Genomic DNA, 19,031 nt, shown 5'->3' on the forward strand with positions numbered 1-19,031 from the left:
GTTAACATTATATGGCCTTTTAAATGTGCTTGTGGGTGGGGTGGCTCTCCTTCAGCTATGACTTTTAATCCCACTCAGTGTCTATAATTTTTATATATATATGCAATGACTTTTCATTGTTTCTGCATATGCTGTTGTTTTAGCTTTCTATATAAGCAGTAGTTTGATACACATTTCTACTGCACTGTATTGCAAAATCACTTCAAGGTGCTTTATAGGAAGCGATTCATAAATGAAGTGGAATGATAATAATGCTCTAATGGGACCGGGCCCTTCTCCTCACTTCTCCTTCCTCTTCCCTTCAGTGGTTTGCATACTCCTTCATGGTGAAGTGCCTCATCACCCTCTCCACAGCTGGGCTGCTGATCACGATCCTGGCTTTTCACATCAAAGAGATCCAGGTAAGCCTAACTATGGGACTATTTCTCAAATGAGCACAGCAGAGGTCAGAGAGTCTGACAAAATGCTGCGTACACACCATACATTTAAAGCACTAGGATGCCACAATGATAACAGTCATGGCTTCCCTCAAAAATTATGGGAGCTGTAGTTTGTTCGGGGTGCTGAGAGTTATTAGGAGACACCTATTTCTCTCACAGAGTTACAATGTCCAGGATTCCCTGGGAAGAAGGATTGCTTGTTAAGTCTCTCTGGATATTGTAGCTCCATGACTACAGCCACCAGAATTCTTTGAGGGAAGCCACAACTGTTTAAAGCGTTACCATAGCACTTCAAATGTAGGGTTCATACCATAGCACTTCAAATGAGCTTCAAGGAAAGTCAGCTGGGTCACAGTCCTCTCTAAAGTGTTTTTTTTCTATTTCCATTACAGTAATTAATTCTAAAATTAGCATATTTGTGTCCTTCTTTTGGACTGCCCTACTTGATGCAAATCTGCCTGTGGTGGTTTCCCCCCCCCCCCAACCTTGGGGGAGAGGTGTTGTCATGGAAACGACGAAAAAATAAAAACCTCCCCAAAACAGGTTCACTCCAGCAATTGGTACATATGTTGGTATGCACGCTGCAAGTAGCACACAGAGTGAGAAAAAGTAGGTGTTGTGCTTGTTAAAGAGGGACGAGATGAGGCTTGGGAGGGGGGTAATTATGCCCCAAATCAATGATCCAAGGCTTGAAACAAATTCCTGGCAGTAGGGCTTCTGGGTGAAGGACAGGTCACTTAGCTGAAGGTTACCCAAAAGGGCCCAATTCCTCCTTTTGGGAAGCTGTAGCCATTATAACAGGAAGATGGTAATGGGAAGGTACATATATGAAACTGGGTTTGTCATGGAGATCTGCATGTGCTAAATTATATGCATAGGTGCAAATGTCTCTGAGCATGTTAAGCTGGAGGGGGTTGGACTAGATGACTCATGGTCCCTTCCAACTCTAAATGGTAAAGGTAAAGGACCCCTGACAGTTAACTCCAGTCGCAAACAACTCTGGGGTTGTGGCGCTCATCTTGCTTTACAGGCTGAGGGAGCCGGCGTTTGTCCGCAGACAGTTTTCCTGGGTCATGTGGCCAGTATGACTGAGCCGCTTCTGGCGAAACCAGAGCAGCGCATGGAAACGCTGTTTATCTTTCTGCCGGAGCGGTACCTATTTATCTACTTGCACTTTGACGTGCTTTCGAACTGCTAGGTTGGCAGGAGCTGGGACCGAGCGACGGGAGCTCACCCCGTCGTGGGGATTCGAACCACCGACCTAATGATCGGCAAGCTCAAGAGGCTCAGTGGTTTAGACAACAGCGCCACCAATTCTACAGTTCTATAATTCTATAAACTGACCACAAGAGCACTCTCCCCTCTTGAGGCAACTGGTATTCAGAAGCGTTGCTGCCTCTAGCAGCAGAGGCAGAACATAGCCATAATGGCCCATAATCACTGATAGCCTTATCCTCCTATGAATTTGTCCAGTCCTATTTGAAAGCCATCCAAGACACTGCTTCCTGCGGGAGCAAGTTCTGTAGTTTGCTGTGTGAAGAAGTACTCTCTTTTGTGTCTCCTGGATCCAAAGAACTAATGGTCTCTGTCTCAGTCAGCTTCCTATGTTTCCTACCTTTGACCTTGGGGTGGTGGTGGCGGTGGCTGCATAGATCTCGATTTGGAACCTGTAACGTTCCTCCACTCTATAAATTAACTGCAAAGAAAAAATGGCCGGGAACTAGCTTTCCATCGGGAAACAGAGGCGAATGGAAAGATTAGGCTGGCAGGCGTGGATTTGCATTCAAGTTCTGGGACGCAAGCCCAGAACTTCAGCCTTCTTCGCAGACCCATATAGTTCAACTGCACATAGGAGCTAGTGACACTTGGAAAATACATCTCAGAAGGGTTTTTCCTTTCCTTTGGGCTGTTTGATCTCTGCTGCTGATCTGAGTGAGCTGTTTCCTGACTGAGTCATGGCATGTTTCATCCAGCTACTGGGTGAGTTGTAGTCGCTGCAGGATATCGCGGAGGGCTGGCTCTGGTGTGATTTTTGGGGTCCTTTGCTCTTCCTCTTCAGGTTAGCTTCTCCTGTAATTTGCCAGAAGGACTTTCTGGTCATCGTTCAGTTTAGCTTAGTGTTATCAGTTCAAAGCAACCAAAGCAATCAGGATGAAGATATATAACTGGATGTCTCAGAGTCTCAGAATATTGGTGGGTGTGCAGAAACCACTGATCTGAATTAGATTTTGCTCCCTCCAAAGTAGACACACCTTGGATCGTGCTATAAATACAACTTAACTCAGTTGATTGTAAAAATAAAATAAAATAAATCCTCACAGTAGCACCTTGGAGACCAACTTAAGTTTGTTATCAGTATGAGCTTTCGTGTGTATGCACACTTCTTCAGTTGATTGTGTGAGTTTTAATTGACCGGTTGGTTAACTGATTAAACCAGCCTGGCTTCTGCATGAATGAAACAATTGTTCTTGAGCACAAAGCACAGAATCATAGAGTTGGAAGGGACCCCAGGGGTCATCTAGCCCAACCCCCTGCAATGCAGGAATCTCAACTAAATCATACAAGGCAGATGGCCATCCAACCTGTGCTTAAAAACCTCCAGTGAAGGAGAGTCCACAACCTCCCAAGGGCGTCCATTCCACTGTTGAACAGCTCTTGCAGTCAGAAAGTTCTTCCTGGTGTTTAGTCAGAATCTCCTTTCTTGCAATTTCAAGATATTGGTTTGGGTCCCAGCCTCTGGAGCAGGAGAAAATCTTGCTTCACCCTTCATGCGACAGCGCTTTAGATATTTGAAGGTGGCTGTCGCATCTTTCCCAAGGCTAAACACACCCAGCTCCCTCAACCGTTCCTCATAAGACTTGCTTTCCAGTCCCTCAATCATATTGGTTGCCTTCCTCTGCATACGTTCCAGCTTGTCAATACCCTTCTTAAATTGTGGCACCCATATTTTGAGTGCATTTGATGATAATCAAATGTCTGCAGGGTCAGGCCAGAGCCTGTAGCTCTCTCCCCTCCTGCAGTTTCCATCCACTGATGGTATTCTGAAACATACTGCAGGAGGAAGTAAGGGCTGCTGCTACTGCTGTGCTCAGGTCGATCCAATGGACTTAAGTTACTCAGCTCCATTGATTGACGCTGAGCATGACTAACTTTGGTTTTCACCCTTAAAACGTTTCCGAGCAGGCCAGTGAGGAAGAACTTAACTAGAAGGAGCCGCCAATACAGTCAGAAACATTAGTAAGGCCAAAACTATGCCTGATGCTTTGTGCTGGCGAAACCTGATAAAGCCCAAACTCCTGTTGCCTAAACACATATAAGCCTGGTATTCATTTTTACTCCGTATGTTACAAGAATTACAGTGGCAGCTCTTAATAATTGTTGGGTTTTCCACCTGCCCCCCTCCCACAATGAGCTTGAAATTCCTCAAGTATTATCAGCCTGCTTTGCATGCAGATAAATATATAACCTTGAGTCACACAGACACGCCCAGAGGTGCAGGCGGCTAGCAAAGAGACGTGGGCTGCCGAAAACCTGCCTAACAGACACTCTTAAGTGTTTGTGCATTCACATGCCAGACCTTCTGCCACACGCAATGGGGTTAACCAGCGGAAGAGGAGCTCCTGCAACTGAAAGTGCTTACAGAGCGTTGCAGGCAAGAGGCAATGATGGCCACAGACTCGGGTGGCTTTGAAGGAGGAGCTGGCAGCTTCATGGAGGATAAGATAAGTTGCTGTCGGAGGCAGTGTACACATTTGATGGAAGATCCCTGCATTAAAGGGGGTTGGACTAGTTGACCCTTGTGGCCCCTTCCAGCTCTACAAATCTGTGATTCTGTGATTCTATGAATACCAGTTGCTAGAAAGCGTAGGAGCAGAGAGGGCTATTGGGTTCAGGCCCTGCTTGCAGGCTTCATGTGGGCAAGTGGTCGGCCGCTACGAGAACAGGATGCTGGACCAGATGGGCTACTTGCTCTTATGTCCTTAGGATTCAACCACATGCCAACAAGTTCGGATTGGGCAATTAAAGCCAATTTGGCACAGCAAACCTGCTTCTCCAATAAAGGTTCAGACTTCTCGCAATCAGGAAGTGATGTGGAAATGCAGTGGGACAAACCCTTGCTCTGATGCGACGCCTCCCTGCATACAAATCAGAGTGAATATTCATTAAATAGCCAACTTCATTGAATTTCCATGCAAGCAAATCAGGATGAAGGCCCAGTTCTCATCTGGAAATGCCCTATGCATTCTCTATGGAAAACCCCTTCTAATGGTTTTCCAAATTTTTCTCTGATTTTGCATTTTATTACTATGCTTATTGCTAAAAGTCCAATCTTGACAGCCATCTGTCAAGAATGCTTTGATGGTGTTTCCTGCTTGGCAGGGGGTTGGACTGGATGGCCCTTGTGGTCTCTTCCAACTCTATGATTCAATCTTACATCCACTAATCTTAGTCATTTTCACAATAATTTGCAAAGTCCTCCTTACAAAACTTCCTGTAGTCCTGCAAGTGACGTTAAGTGATTACAATTGTCTTTCAAATACAACATAAATTTCTTCCAGTCCTTTAAGAAAATCTGGTCATGCTGGTTTCGAATTTTCCCTGTTAGTCTCACCAGCTCGGCATAATCCTTTTACTCTCAATTCTAGGAGAGAAGCGAGGTGCTGTATATGTTTTCAAAAGGGCCACCATGTATGCCTTTTGTAGCAAAAACAACAAATGTTACATTCCCATGGCCGTTTATTCCATTTCCCCAACATCTCCCTACCTGTTAATAACAACAACAACAACAACAACAACAACAACAACAATATATTTATACCCCGCCCATCTGGCTGGGTTTTCACATTATACTAGAGTTTCCACATGTAGAAACCATTTCTGGAAATGCAGCTGAAAATATAGGGCATGTTTGGTGCTATTTCTGAAAGGATTTCCTTTTTTCCTGGAAGCAAATAACATTGACCTGAGCACAAAACTTCCACTGTAGTCTACGATATTTCTGGAAGTGGCTTACCCATCAGAAACATAGCAGAATATGTCATAAATTTAGTGCTAACCTTAGTGTTAATTGCAAGCAGATTCGCCCCCCCCCCCCACCGGAAGCAAATAGCATGGAACTTAGCATGGAACTTCTGCTATGTTTCCGGAAATGACCTTTTTAGTGTCACGCGGACGCTCCAATATAACATGGAAATGAATAGCTAGGGAATCATCGAGAGAATGGAATAAGCCAGGGGTCAGCAACGTTTTTCAGCCATGGGCCGGTCTACTGTCCCTCTGACCATGTGGTGGGCCAGACTATATTTTTTTGGGGGGGGGGAATGAACGAATTCCTATGCCCCACAAATAATCCAGAGATGCATTTTAAATAAAAGGACACATTCTACTCGTAAAAACACGCTGATTCCCGGACTGCCCGTGGACCGGATTGAGAAACCTATTGGGCTGCATCTGGCCCCCGGGCCTTAGGTTGCCTACCCCTGGAATAAGGTGAACAGAGCCTTGGTCTCCCTATCTTCTGCCCTACCAGTACCAACGTCCACCAGCCGCTGGGGGGTGACAAGAGGATACAGGATATTTTTTAATTCTCCGCTCTCTTTCCCCGTAGCTGTTCATGATGGACAACTCATTGACTGACTGGCGGATTGCTGTCAGTTGCCGGAAGCTGGCGTTTATAATGCTGGAGCTGCTGGTCTGCTCTCTCCACCCCTTGCCCACCGGAGACTTTGCCTGCTTGGAGCCCCAGCCCACACAGGCCTTCCTGTTCCTCTCCGAGGTCGACATGCTGCTGTCGCTGCTTATGTTCCTCCGCCTCTACCTGGTGACGCGGGCGGCGCTTCTGCAGAGCAGCGTTCTGGGAGACGCCTCGTACCGCAGCATTGGGTCCCTCAACAAGATCCACTTCCAGTACCCCTTCGTGCTACGGGTGATGGTGAACAGCCAGCCGGGGAGGGTGCTGCTCATCTTCACGATGGGACTCTGGTTCATTGCCTTCTGGGTGCTGTCTGTCTGCGAACGGTAAGGACCAGGGCCTGCCTGTGCTGGTGTTAGGCAGGGAGGGTCAGTTAGTTGTTGTTGTTGTTGTTGTTGTTGTTATTATTCATTATTTATACCCCGCCCATCTGGCTGGGTTTCCGCAGCCACTCTGGGAGGCTCCCAACAGAACTAAAAGCACAATAAAACACCAAACATTAAAAACTTCCCTAAACAGGGCTGCCTTCAGATGTCTTCTAAAAGTCAGATAGTTGTTTATTTCCTTGAGATCTGATGGGAGGGCGAACCACAGGGCGGGTGCCACTACCGAGAAGGCCCTCTGCCTGGTTCCCTGTAACCTCACTTCTCACAGGGAGGGAACTGCCAGAAGGTCCTCGGAGATGGACCTCAGTGTCTGGGCTGAACGATGGGGGTAGAGATGCTCCTTCAGGTATACTGGGCCGAGGCCGTTTAGGGCTTTAACAGTTCAGCACCAACACTTTGAATTGTGCTCGGAAACGTACTGGGAGCCAATGTAGGTTTTTCAAGACCGGTGTTATGTGGTCTCGGCGGCCGCTCCCAGACACCGCATTCTGGATTAGGGCAAATGGGGCACTGCCCCACCAAGCTCAGCCGACCTACCTGCCTTACATGCAACTAGTCTAGGGGGATGACCCTGGCTGTCTGCTTCCTCCTCTTAATCTCAGGGTTACTCTTGTACAAAATGGGAGAGAGGAGGATGGGGACTAAACTAGAATCGACTCTAATTAGTTGTGTCCCTCTATAAGACATGGCATCCCCCACTTCTGTTCTAGCTGCAGACTGAGCCTTGAGCTCTCTGCTTACAGAACATGTGCATTGTCAGTTGGATGAACCCATCCATAGAAGGAACCCATTCCACCCTGAAGCAGTCCAGAGCGCTACCCTCTTCTTTTTCAGAGCAGGCCTTTGTTTGTAAAGGACAATCCCATTTTCTGCCTGACACCCAGCCAACAGGTAAATAAACTCCCCTGATGAGCTGGAGGCTAGCAACTGAGTCAGCCTCCGCGAAAAGAATAAACAAGCATTTTGTCACTTCAGGTGACACTGAGTCAAAAAAATAATAAATAGGCAAAGCCCATAGATCGGATTTCAAAGCAGTTGCGAGGAAGATCAGTTGCAAAACCAACAGTCTCCCACTCAAAAACTGCAGTGTTGGCATGCCTGCCCCAGTGCATGATGGGAGAGAATGCTTGCCTAACTGGACTGGGTTATGTACCACTTGATTATTTTCGTTCTCTGGTGTCCCCCTCCCCACTATGCCAAGCTGCCATGAGCAAAACCTGAAAGCCTTGTTATCCCCTCACCGACTTGCCCGAGCAGAGAGACAAATGATCTCATCGCTCCTGTCCTGCCCCACTCCCTGTCTGTTTGGGCAGTGGTCTAGACTGGGCCCAGAGGGAGAGGGTCTGTGAGGGAGTAGTGGTGGGAGTGGCAAGGACAGCATACCCAGGTGGCTAAGTTTTACTTTCTTGGCTAGAGGCAGTACCCCTCTGAATTCCAGTGGCAGGAAGTCACAAGTGGAAATAATGTGCTTGTGCTTGTGGTGCCAAAGGTCTTTTTATTTCCCAGGGCCTATTTTGAGTCAGTTTGAACACTGCTGGTACCTGTTCACTGATCTGCTATTTTAATCCCTTGCGTATGGGTGTTTAATTTTAGTTTTTAGGAGTTTACTGTTTCTCCTGCTCTCTTAAGTAACCCTGAAGGGTGTGATATAGCTCTCAATAATGTGAAATACACATTTCCTGACAAACCTCTCTTCATTCCCACCTGTCAGGGAGCATATGGATAACGACTACCTGTATAGCACTTTCTGGCTGATCCCCATCACTTTCCTAACCATCGGCTACGGAGATGTTGTTCCAGTGACTGTGTGCGGAAAAGTCGTGTGCGTGTTCACCGGTGTTATGGTAAGAGATGCGTCTGTGCATGGCGCAGAGCTGAAACGTGCAAATTTGTGCAAATCCGGAATCCAACTCCCAGCTCCCCCCCAAAAAACTTACATATTTATTGTGTCTGTATCTATCCCACCCTTTTCTTCAAGGAGCTCAAGCTGGCTACGTGGTCTCTCCCTCTCTGCATTTAATCTTCACAACAACCCTGTGAAGCCAGGGTTCAAAACCCCACCCAGCCGTGAAGCTGACAGGGTGACCTTGGGCCAGTCACTGCCTTACCTTGCAGTATTTTTTTATTATTATTAACTGAGGAGATGGAGAACCTTCAGCTCTTTGGAGGAAAGTGTGGACTAATAAAATCGATTAGGCAGTGACTGAGAGGCAGCGGCTGAATCCAAGGTCACCCGGCGAGCTTTGTAGCTGACTGGATATTTGAATCCTGGCCTCCCAGGTCCTAGTCAATCACTCTAACCACTACACCACACTTCCTCTCAATTCTGAATCGAAAAGTTGCCTGATTCTACAACGGAAAGTTCCTATCTGAAAATGTGATGCCGCAATGCTACTTCAGAACTTTGGCAGCTGGACTTGAGTGCTTTAGACTCAAATATCTTGATTTGATTTTTTAGAATAATAATAATAATAATAATAATAATAATAATAATAATAATAATAATAATAATTTATTTGTACCCCCCAGCCACTCTGGGTGGCCTCCAACAGATATTAAAATACATTAAAATATCACAGGTTAAAAACTTCCCTAAACAGGGCTTCCTTGAGGTATTTTCTAATGTCAGATAGTTATTTATCTCTTTGACCTCTGCTGGGAGGGCGTTCCACAGGGCCTGCGCCACTACCGAGAAGGCCCTCTGCCTGGTTCCCTGTAGCTTTGCTTCTCGCAGTGAGGGAACCGCCAGAAGGCCCTCGGCGCTGGATCTCAGTGTCCGGGCTGAACGATGGGGGTGGAGACGCTCTTTCAGGTATACAGGACCGAGGCTGTTTAGGGCTTTAAAGGTCAGCACCAACACTTTGAATTGTGCTCGGAAACGTACTGGGAGCCAATGTAGCTCTCTCAGGACCGGTGTTATATGGTCCCGGCAGCCACTCCCAGTCACCAGTCTAGCTGCTGCAGTTTCCGGATTAATTGCAGTTTCCGGGTCACCTTCAAAGGTAGCCCCACATAGAGCGCATTGCAGTAGTCCAAGCAGGAGATAACCAGAGCATGCACCACTCTGGCAAGACAGTTTGTGGGCAGGTAGGGTCTCAGCCTGCGTACCAGATGGAGCTGGTAGATAGCCACCCTGGACACAGAATTGACCTGCACCTCCATGAACAGCTGTGAGTCCAAAATGACTCCCAGGCTGCGCACCTGGTCCTTCAGGGGCACAGTTACCCCATTCAGGACCATGGAATCCCCCATACCCGCTCGCACCCTGTCCCCCCAAAACAGTACTTCTGTCTTGTCAGGATTCAACCTCAATCTGTTAGCCGTCATCCATCCTCCAACCGCCTCCAGGCACTCACACACGACCTGACCCGCCTTCACTGGTTCTGATTTGAAACAGAGGTAGAGCTGGGTATCATCTGCATACTGATGGACACCCAGCCCAAACCCTTTGATGATCTCTCCCAGCGGCTTCATATATATATTAAAAAGCATGGGGGAGAGGACGGAACCCTGAGGCACCCCACAGGTGAGAGCCCAGGGGTCTGAACACTCATCCCCCACCACCACTTCTGCACACGGCTCAGGAGGAAGGAATGGAACCACTGTATAACAGTGCCCCCAGCTCCCAACCCCTCTAGACGGTCCAGAAGGATGTTATGGTCAGTGGTGGCAAAGGCCGCTGAGAGATCCAGCAGAACTAGGAAACAGTTCTCACCTTTGTCCCTAGCCCGCCGGAGATCATCGACCAGAGCGACCAAGGCAGTTTCAGTCCCATGATGAGGCCTGAATCCCAATTGGAAGGGATCCAAATGGTCCGCATCCTCCAGGCGTGCTTGGAGTTGTTCAGCAACCACCTGCTCAATCACCTTGCCCAGGAATGGTAGATTTGAGACTGGGCGATAGTTTGCCATATTGGCCGGGTCTAAAGATGTTTTTTTAAGAAGCGGTTTAATGACCGCCTCTTTCAGCGGGTCTGGGAAGACTCCCTCGCAGAGGGAAGCATTCACCACCCCGCGAAGCCCATCACCCAGCCATTCCCGGCTCACTTTTATTAGCCTGGATGGACAAGGATCAAGGAGACGGGTGGTCGGTTTTGCTCATCCAAGCAGCCTGTCCACATCCTTGGAGGTAACAGATTGCTAGAACCCTGTCTAGTCATGTTTCATGGGATCAATTGCACTCTCCCACCCCGGCCCTGTTCCCACGGTGGAGTCTACCTCCTTCTGAATCTGAGCGACTTTATCTGCAAAAAGCATTGCAAAAGCATTGCAGGAGATCTTGGGGTCCCTACCAGGCCCCAATGATGGTGGTTCTGATAAATTGCGAACCACCTGGAAGAGCCTCCTGCTGCTGTTTTCTGCAGATGCAATAGAAACGGTGACGAAGGTCCTCTTCGCCGTCACCATTGCCACTTGGTAGGCTTGGAGTTGAGCTCTAGCCTGTGTCCAGTCTGATTCAGAATGAGTTTTCCGCCACCAGCACTCTAGCCATCTCAGTGACTGTTTCATCGCTCTCAGCTCCATGAAAAACCACGAGGCTGTCCGGGCTCCATGCAATCGGAGAGGGCGCTTCAGAGCCAGACAGTCAATAGCCCTGGTTAACTCCACATTCCAGCGGGCCACCAGCTGAAAGGCCATCAACATGTGATAAAACATCCCCTACCACTCTCTGGAAGCCAATTGGATCCATTAAGTAGTGGGGGCGGACCATCCGAATTGGTCCCACCTCCTGGCAGAGGGGAAGGGTCACGGAGATGTCTAGTTGCACCAGGAAGTGATCTGACCATGGCACTTCTTTTGTTTCGCTTTTACTCAGTGTCTTATCACCAACATGCATAGAGGTAAACACCAGGTCTAAGGCATGTCCGCGGCTATGAGTTGGGCCAAACTTATTCAGGGACAGCCCTGAATATTATTATTGGTCAGGCATCAAATGAGAAATCCCATGAAGCTGTCAAGTGCTAAATGCCTTTTTGTGTGCTATCTGTCAAAGGCTGTCGGATACTATATGTAACAGTGGTCTCTTGGCGAATTGATTTGATAACAAAACAGGAATTGATACCAATACTTTCCTTGGCATTACTGGGAATGTGGGCTGGGCCAAATGAAGATGGCTTGGATGGACAATGGATTCTGTATTTCAAAATCATGGGATTAAATAAGGAATAGTCAGATCTGCTCCATAGCTACTGCTGAAAAATTAACCCAGAAATGAAGGTAGAGGACAAACCAAAACAATATTCATTTTCAACAACGTGGCAAAAAAAATATTTTATAAATTAATGGTGAAAACAATGTTCAAATGCCTCCTGTTGAATATGCTACAGTTTGGAATTAACTTTTCATCTTTAAATTAGAATGCCAGAAATCCTCAATGGCAATATATTGATATTTATCAATAAAACAAATATATATATATATGAGAGATACCACCTTCCCCACCTCCAGTAACAATAATAATAATTTCTCCCCAAGGAATGTGAATGAAACAACACAAATTTACACTATGTTTGTGCATTTGTACATTTCATTTCCATGGAATTGTATTGTTTTTCTCGACTTCCTTATTCTTGTGTGTTAATTGGAAGCCTATGTTCGTGGACCCCAGATTTTGCTGTTTCTTGATGTTTTGCTTTTGCTGCTGCTCTATGGATCGTTGCATGGGTAGCCCAAGTGGAGATCTTGATATTTTGGGCTTCAGCTTCCATCAACTTTAGCCAGTGTGGTCCATGGTCAGAATGCCGATGACGACTGCAGTCTAAAAATGTATTGGTGGTCTTCCCCACACAATTGTGTGCTCTGCTTTAAGCTGCTTTGTTTTATTTCAAACAAGTAGTACTGTATTTAAATCTTGTGAAATGCGTTGAGAAAATGCTTTATGCATTTCCAAGATGCTTAGAGACTATTCATGTAGCAAGTGATTAATGATGATCACAAACATAATCACAATAATCTGCTATATATTTTGGAAAGCTGCATGTTTATTTGTTATGTGTTTGGGCATCTCTTAAGAGATTGTTACCAAATTTTGCACAGTAGTTCCCGAGATCAAGGAGCCAGGTTTTCATCTGTGCTTGGCTACAATGCGATGCCATTTTGAATCAAGATGGCAGAATGAGCTTTTCAAAACTGCACTGATATCAAATGAACCAACTGGGCTTATTTTTTTGTTTTTAAATTTCTGAGCTATGCGAGGAACGAGGCTAATAATACAGCAAATCCTGAAATTAGATACGTTTCCCTTTCACTGAGCTATCATAGCCCTTATCTGCTACAGTCATTCCTAGTGTGACCCGAGGCACAAGGCATATATTTCCTCTGTGCCTCCAGTTTTATTGCTTCAAACTCATTGTCCTCATTGTTTTTTGTAGGGAGTGGGCTGCACAGCCCTCTTGGTGGCTGTTGCTGCTGATAAGCTGGAATTCAGCAGGGCTGAAAAACACGTACATAACTTCATGATGGACATTCAATGTGCCAAAGAGGTAAGGCAGAAGATGAGCTTGCTGGATCAGGGCAACGGCCCATCTAGTCCAGCATCCTATTCTCACAGTGGCTTGTGGGGAACCAGCAAGCTGGATAAAAAGCACTTTGCCAACCTGCAATTCCCAGGAACTGGTGCTCATTGGCAAAGCAGAGCTTGTAGCTGCTGATATTCTCCTTCGCCATGATTTTGTCCAGTCCACTTTGAAAGCCATCAAAGTTGGTGGCCACCACTTGCCTCCTGTGGGAGAGAGTTCCATAGTTCACCTGTGTGCTGTGCTTAGAAACACTTTTAACTCAGGGTTGCCATACGTCCAGAATTCCCCAGACATTGCTGGTATTCGGCCATTGGAAACAGTGTCCGGGCAGAAATTGCCTAACATAAAGAAAAACACAATAAAACATTAAACGTTTAAAAAAAACCCTCCCTGTACAGGGCTGCCTTCAGATGTTTTCTAAAGGTTATATAGTTACTGACCTCCTTGGCTCTGGGGGTCGCATAGCTCTATACCCTCCAACATTTCTCTGATGAAAATAGGGACGTCTGTCAGGCTGCCAGGCAAGGCTTACCTTCCCCCTCTCTGTAGATAACAGCAGGAAGCAAAAGCAGTCTTTTGCTGCAACAGAGAGCTTTATTGAAAACACAACACAAACATTCAGCGTCCATTCTCACCATGCAGGTGCTCCCAGTTGAGTTCCTCCCACTTCCCTCTAGTCACTTCCGTCTTCCTGTCTGTTCACCACGTGATCCCTCCACCACTGAGTCTTCTGAGAGGCTACCCTATCCAGATGCCCGGCTCTAGGGCTCATGGGCTATACACTTTCTAGTGAGGGAGATCCAACCAGCTCTCTCTCTTCCCGTTCCTCTCTCCTTGGTTGCTCTTCTCCCAGCTCAGCCCAACAGTCAGTTCCCGAACTGTGTCCTTCTGTGAACCATTGCTCTAGGACAGGGGTCAACAACCTTTTTCAGCCATGGGCCGGTCCACCATCCCTCAGACCATGTGGTGGGCCGGACTGTATTTTTTTTGGGGGGGGGGGGATGAACAAATTCCTATGCCCCACAAATAACCTAGAGATGCATTTTGAATAAAAGGACACATTCTACACATGTAAAAACACGCTGATTCCCGGACCGTCCATGGGCCGGATTGAGAAGGCTATTGGGCCACATCTGGCCCACAGGCCTTAGGTTGCCTCCTCCTGCTCTAGGAGGTCAATACTATCCTCCTGCTCCAGAGGAGCTTCATGATCAGGCCCTTGAGCAGAGGAAGAGGGGGCTTCCACCATTCTTCCTCAGAGCTATACCCTTCAGTCTGGTTCCTGACAACGTCCTAAGAAAAAGAGGGACATTCTGGGATCAAACCAGAGACTGGGACAGCCTCTGTAAATCCAGGACTATCCCTGGAAAAGTAGTGTTGCCATATTTCAAAAAGTAAAAGCCAGGACACCCCAAAAGTAGTTGTTGAGCTTATTTTGAACAAACCCCAAAGTTGTTGGGTTTTTTTACAGCGCGATTTTTCGGTTGACTTGCCTAAGACCCAGGGACACTTGGAGAGTCTTGCTTTCATGGCACCTCTTACTCACCTTCTCTCTCAACTAAAAGGTACCAGACGTGTCAGCCTTTCCTCCTCAGAGGAGAATAGCTCCCATTACCTGCACCTGGAGTGGGTAACTTTAGTCCATCAAGGGCTGCAGTCCCTTGGGGAATAATATTTTGGAGCCTGCATATTGACAGTGGGTGGTGCCACTCCTATTTCTCTCTCTGCTACCTTTTCTCTTTTTTCTGCCACCTGTTCTATCTCTCTCCCTCCCCTCACTTCCTCCCCACCCCCACCCAGTGGGCTGCCAGGAAAGGAATAGGTTACTCTCGCCAGACATCTGAATTGTTTGTAGAGGATTTTTGAAATTAAGCCCAGAGCGTCACATGCACGTTGCCCACCCCCTGACTTTTTGGATCAATCAATTTCAGCAAGATTAATGTGGGAAGTGTAGGTTTTGAGTTTCCTTAATGCCTCTTCTGTTTTCATTTCAAAACATCCTCTTTCTTGTCATCATTCACCAGAAATCAGGAATTAACAGAAGACAGGGCTTCCTGGTCACAGGAAGGTTTTCGGGTATTACATCATACCTTCCTCCTTCCAGAGTGGTGTATCTTTGTTGGCTACAATTTTTAGTGAAATGCTACCATTGTGTTTTCTCCAAAGCATGTTCCTGCTTTGCTTTTTAAGTTTGCATTTTGTCATATAGCCTCTAAAATGGCCAGGGAGGTGCGCATGCGCGGGGGGTCAGAAGAAGGTGTGTGTCCAGGTGAGCTGGCCTTAATTACACCTCAGCTCCAACCCTGGCTTTGGCTCATTTGGGGGGGGGGGCTGGACATGGGTCAGGTGGGTTCCCAGGTCAGCTTTATCTGGGCCCCCCACATTTGGGCTTCTGGTCGGATCAGGGGCCTGCGCACAGTTGAAGGAACAAAAATACTCAGAGCCAAGCAATGGTACCCTAAGAGGATCGGGAGGGGGGCACATGAGAGAAAAGTGTGTAGCCGAGGGAGTCTTAAGGGCCAGAGAGAAAGGCCTGGAGGGCCGCATCCTGGGTGTCTACAATAATGAGGTGGATGGGACTTCGGATTGACTTTGTAGGAAGCAGTTTCATAGGTCCAAGAGTCACTCTTCTACACTGATGAACTGCAGATCTACCTCTCGCCATTTCCTTCCCTGTCAGGCAGCCCTTCCAAACTGAAACTCTACAGCGGTTTCCGCTGCAGCATTTTGCCATGCAGAAGAGCTAAAGTGCTCCCTTATTTGAATGTTTCTGTGTGGTTAGCTCTTCCAGCAAGGGGCAAAAACTTGAAATGAACCCGGCTCTGTTGTTTTGGCAGGTACCATCTTTATGTGCCCAGTGGACCACGGTTTAAGAACCCCCTGCAATAAACAGTATCACTGTTCCTGGGCTCTCTGCCCTGTTATCTCAGGGTGTGTATAGGCATACATGCAAATCAAGACTTCCTTGTGGGTTTCCTCTTCCCTGGCCTTCCCCCCCACACACACAGCTTCACAACATTTTTGACAGATGTCCTGTCCTAGCCGGCAAAATCAAAGGCTAATGTAGTTGTAAGTCTTCCTCCTTCTTCCACTTGATGGGTCATGAATGGTGCTGCGGGGAAGGGTTGCAACTCAGTGGCAGACTCTCCGTCGCTTGCCGAAGGTTCTGGGTTCAATTCCCCCGTATTTCCTGGTAGGGCTGGCAAGGCCTTCTTGCCAGAGTTGTCTTCCAGTGACGTCCACAGGACCAAAAGTTCCCCAGTCCAGTTGTAGAACATAAATAACTTTCTGCAAAAGGAGCATAGCTCAGGGGTAGAGCTCATGCTTTGCGTGCGAAAAGACACCAGGTCTAAATCCTTGGCATCTCCAATCAATGTCTCCTTGGTTGAAACTCCAGACACCCTCTGTCCATCAGGACGAGGGAAGCCCTGAGCAGTTGGACCTGTGCTCTGACTTCATCTAATGCAGCTCCTTACATTCCTAGGGACAGAGAAGGGAAACTGAGCTTTAGCGAGCCGTCACGTTTCTCCCTTTTCTCTCCATTTTTTGCACCAACCTCTAGATGAAGTGGTCGGCCGCCAACGTGCTGCAGGAGGCTTGGATGCTGCACAAACACACCAAGAGGAAGGATGGCCTAAGGACACGCAAACATCACCGAAGGCTGCTGGCAGCTATCCATATGTAAGTGAATCGCTCCCAGGTCACAGGGTGCTCAGGTGTAGTGCCAGGTCGGTGGGGAGGGAGGCTGGGCAAGGCACCTTCTGGGGCAGAGGGCTGCACTGCCCTGGTGCTGCTCTGCCAGTTTCCCCCTTTTTATGTCGTGGACTGCTTGGATGCCAAAGAATGGTGGAAGAAACCATCAGGGGAACCCCCAAAGGAAGAAGGCTCAGAGCCCTGGGATTGGTGGTGGGATGGCATTGAGTGGTCTTCTGCAAACAATCCTCATTAAGTCCTCTTATTTTTGCTGTTAACTTTGCCCAATTCTACATCACCTTGCTTATTCGTCCTTCTTTGATTGGAACTTCTTTCTTCCATTTTTGTGCATAAAGATTCCTAGTCAAGCGAGGATTTTTAATTGAACTGATCGTTCGATTTGAGATGGGAGGCAGCGGCAACAAGGGCCTTGTTAGGTTTGTTACCCGTTGGTCTCCCTGCGTGCAAGAGCTCTGAGCCACTTGCAGATGGCCCTGGGAGGGTATTTCGCCAGAAATTATAGCGAGCGAGCGCAGCCAGTTATCAGGGTTTCCTGGGGAACGTGCACCGGTGGGTCACGGCTGCTGCGTAGGTTTTAACTGTTAAAACTCTTCTCTCCATTGCAATTTGGAAAGGAAGCACATTGGCGAAAGCCCAGGAGGGGAAATAACTTCTCTGTTCTCCTTGTAGGTTCCGACACGTGAGGATGAAGCACAGGAAGATCCGAGATCAAGTGAATGCCATGATGGATGTCTCTAAGGCGAGTTGTGTGCCGGGGATATTGTTGCCCAGTCGATAAAAGGCTGTGTACATGGGTGTACCGGGGGGGCAGATGCCCCCCTAGAAGCAATCTGCCCCCCCCCCCGAAGCAAAAATGATCGGCGTCCGTCACCGGGTGAGAGGAGCTGCAGCCTGGGCTGGGACCAGATTGCTGGCTCCAGGGCCGTCTCAGCCATAGAGCCGACTGGCGCAAGGCACCAGGGCACCATGGCCTGGAGGGCGCCTCAGCCACGCCCGCTACACCGTGGAGAGCGCCTCCACCCTCCAGCCCCACCGGCAGCGCCCTCCGGCTGCCTGGCAGAGCGCAGGAGCACGAGCTGGCCGGCTTGCACCGCGCCCTCCAGCTGCCCGGCAGAGCGCGAGCTGGCCAGCCGCGCCCTCCAACTGCCCGGCGGAGCGTGGAAGCGCGAGCTGGCCGGCTGCACCAGGGCGCCTGATGCGCTTAAGACGGCGCTGGCTGGCTCTCTGGCTGGCTGGGGCTCCGCGCTCCTTACCGGCAGCTCTTTGGCTCTGCTGAGAAAGTTGCCGCGGCCGCACGAGCGCCTTAAACCCGCCTCCCAGCAAGACGGGGCGGCCCGGAGGGCGGAGACTCAGAGCTGGATCTCCCCTCCGCCCCGCCCCCACCTTTTCCGTGCTGAAGTGTCACAACCTGAATGACCATGGCTTGGCCCCCCCCTAGTTTTGATCCTGGGTAGAGGGGCGTCGCTGGGGAGGGGCGGTAGGGGCGGTACGCCCCCGTGACAGGGTGACAAGCGGCGGCCCCTCCCGCCACTCCCACGCGCCGCCGCTCCCTCCGTCACCCCGTCCGTGCAGCGCTGCTCCTCCCGGGGTGACTGGTGGTGCGTGGGGAGTGGTGGGAGGGGCCGCCGCTTGTCACCCCCACGCACCGCCGCTCCTCCGTTGCCGTGGGAGCAGCGCACAGTGTGTGCGGTGCTGCTGCTCCCGGGGCGACGGAACGAACGGCGGCACGTGGGGTGACAAGCGGCGGCCCCTCCCGCCACTCCCACGCGCCGCCGCTCCCTCCGTCACCTGGGAGCCCGGGGGTGAAAGGACAGGGGCAGGCCAGCGAGGGGAATGACACCCCCCTCGCTGGCCCAACCCCTCTCCTTTCCCCGGGACGGCTCCGCTCACGGAGCGCAGCGGGAGAGGGGCGGGCCAACTGGCCCACGCGGAGGCGTTGTTCCGTGCGCATGCATCATGACGTCATGCGCACAGAGCAACGCCCCGCCCCCATGGGTGCCGCTGGGCTTGCCGCCCCCGGCAGCCCAGCGGCTAGCTACGCCCCTGCCTGGGTACGCCTCTGGCTGTGTACACACAAGTTTAAAGCGTATTGCTCCTCAACAAATGTATCCTGGGAAATTGCAGTTTACCCTTTACAGAGCTACAGTGCCCAGGCTTCTTTGGGCTATGGTGCAGGGAAAATGCTTTACACGCACAGCGTGTATGCATCCTCTGTCAACCTTCCTGTGGTGCAACGGACCAGTGCATCTGCCTGTTAACCAGAAGGCTGGCAGTTTGAGCCC

General features: G+C 49.1%; 1 protein-coding gene across 1 annotated transcript in view; it reads left to right on the forward strand.

Moving 5' to 3' along the window:
• The window catches only part of KCNN4 (potassium calcium-activated channel subfamily N member 4), a 47,248-nt gene that overhangs the window by 24,336 nt on the left and 3,881 nt on the right, over positions 1 to 19,031 (forward strand). The window contains exons 2-7 of the mRNA XM_033158211.1: positions 306 to 401; positions 6,049 to 6,458; positions 8,230 to 8,362; positions 12,889 to 12,999; positions 16,598 to 16,716; positions 17,419 to 17,488. Of these exons, the coding sequence (XP_033014102.1) occupies positions 306 to 401; positions 6,049 to 6,458; positions 8,230 to 8,362; positions 12,889 to 12,999; positions 16,598 to 16,716; positions 17,419 to 17,488 (939 nt within the window). The remainder of the gene's footprint in view (positions 1 to 305; positions 402 to 6,048; positions 6,459 to 8,229; positions 8,363 to 12,888; positions 13,000 to 16,597; positions 16,717 to 17,418; positions 17,489 to 19,031) is intronic.

This window comes from Lacerta agilis, chromosome 8 (assembly GCF_009819535.1).
Source record: "Lacerta agilis isolate rLacAgi1 chromosome 8, rLacAgi1.pri, whole genome shotgun sequence".
Lineage (NCBI taxonomy): Eukaryota > Metazoa > Chordata > Lepidosauria > Squamata > Lacertidae > Lacerta > Lacerta agilis.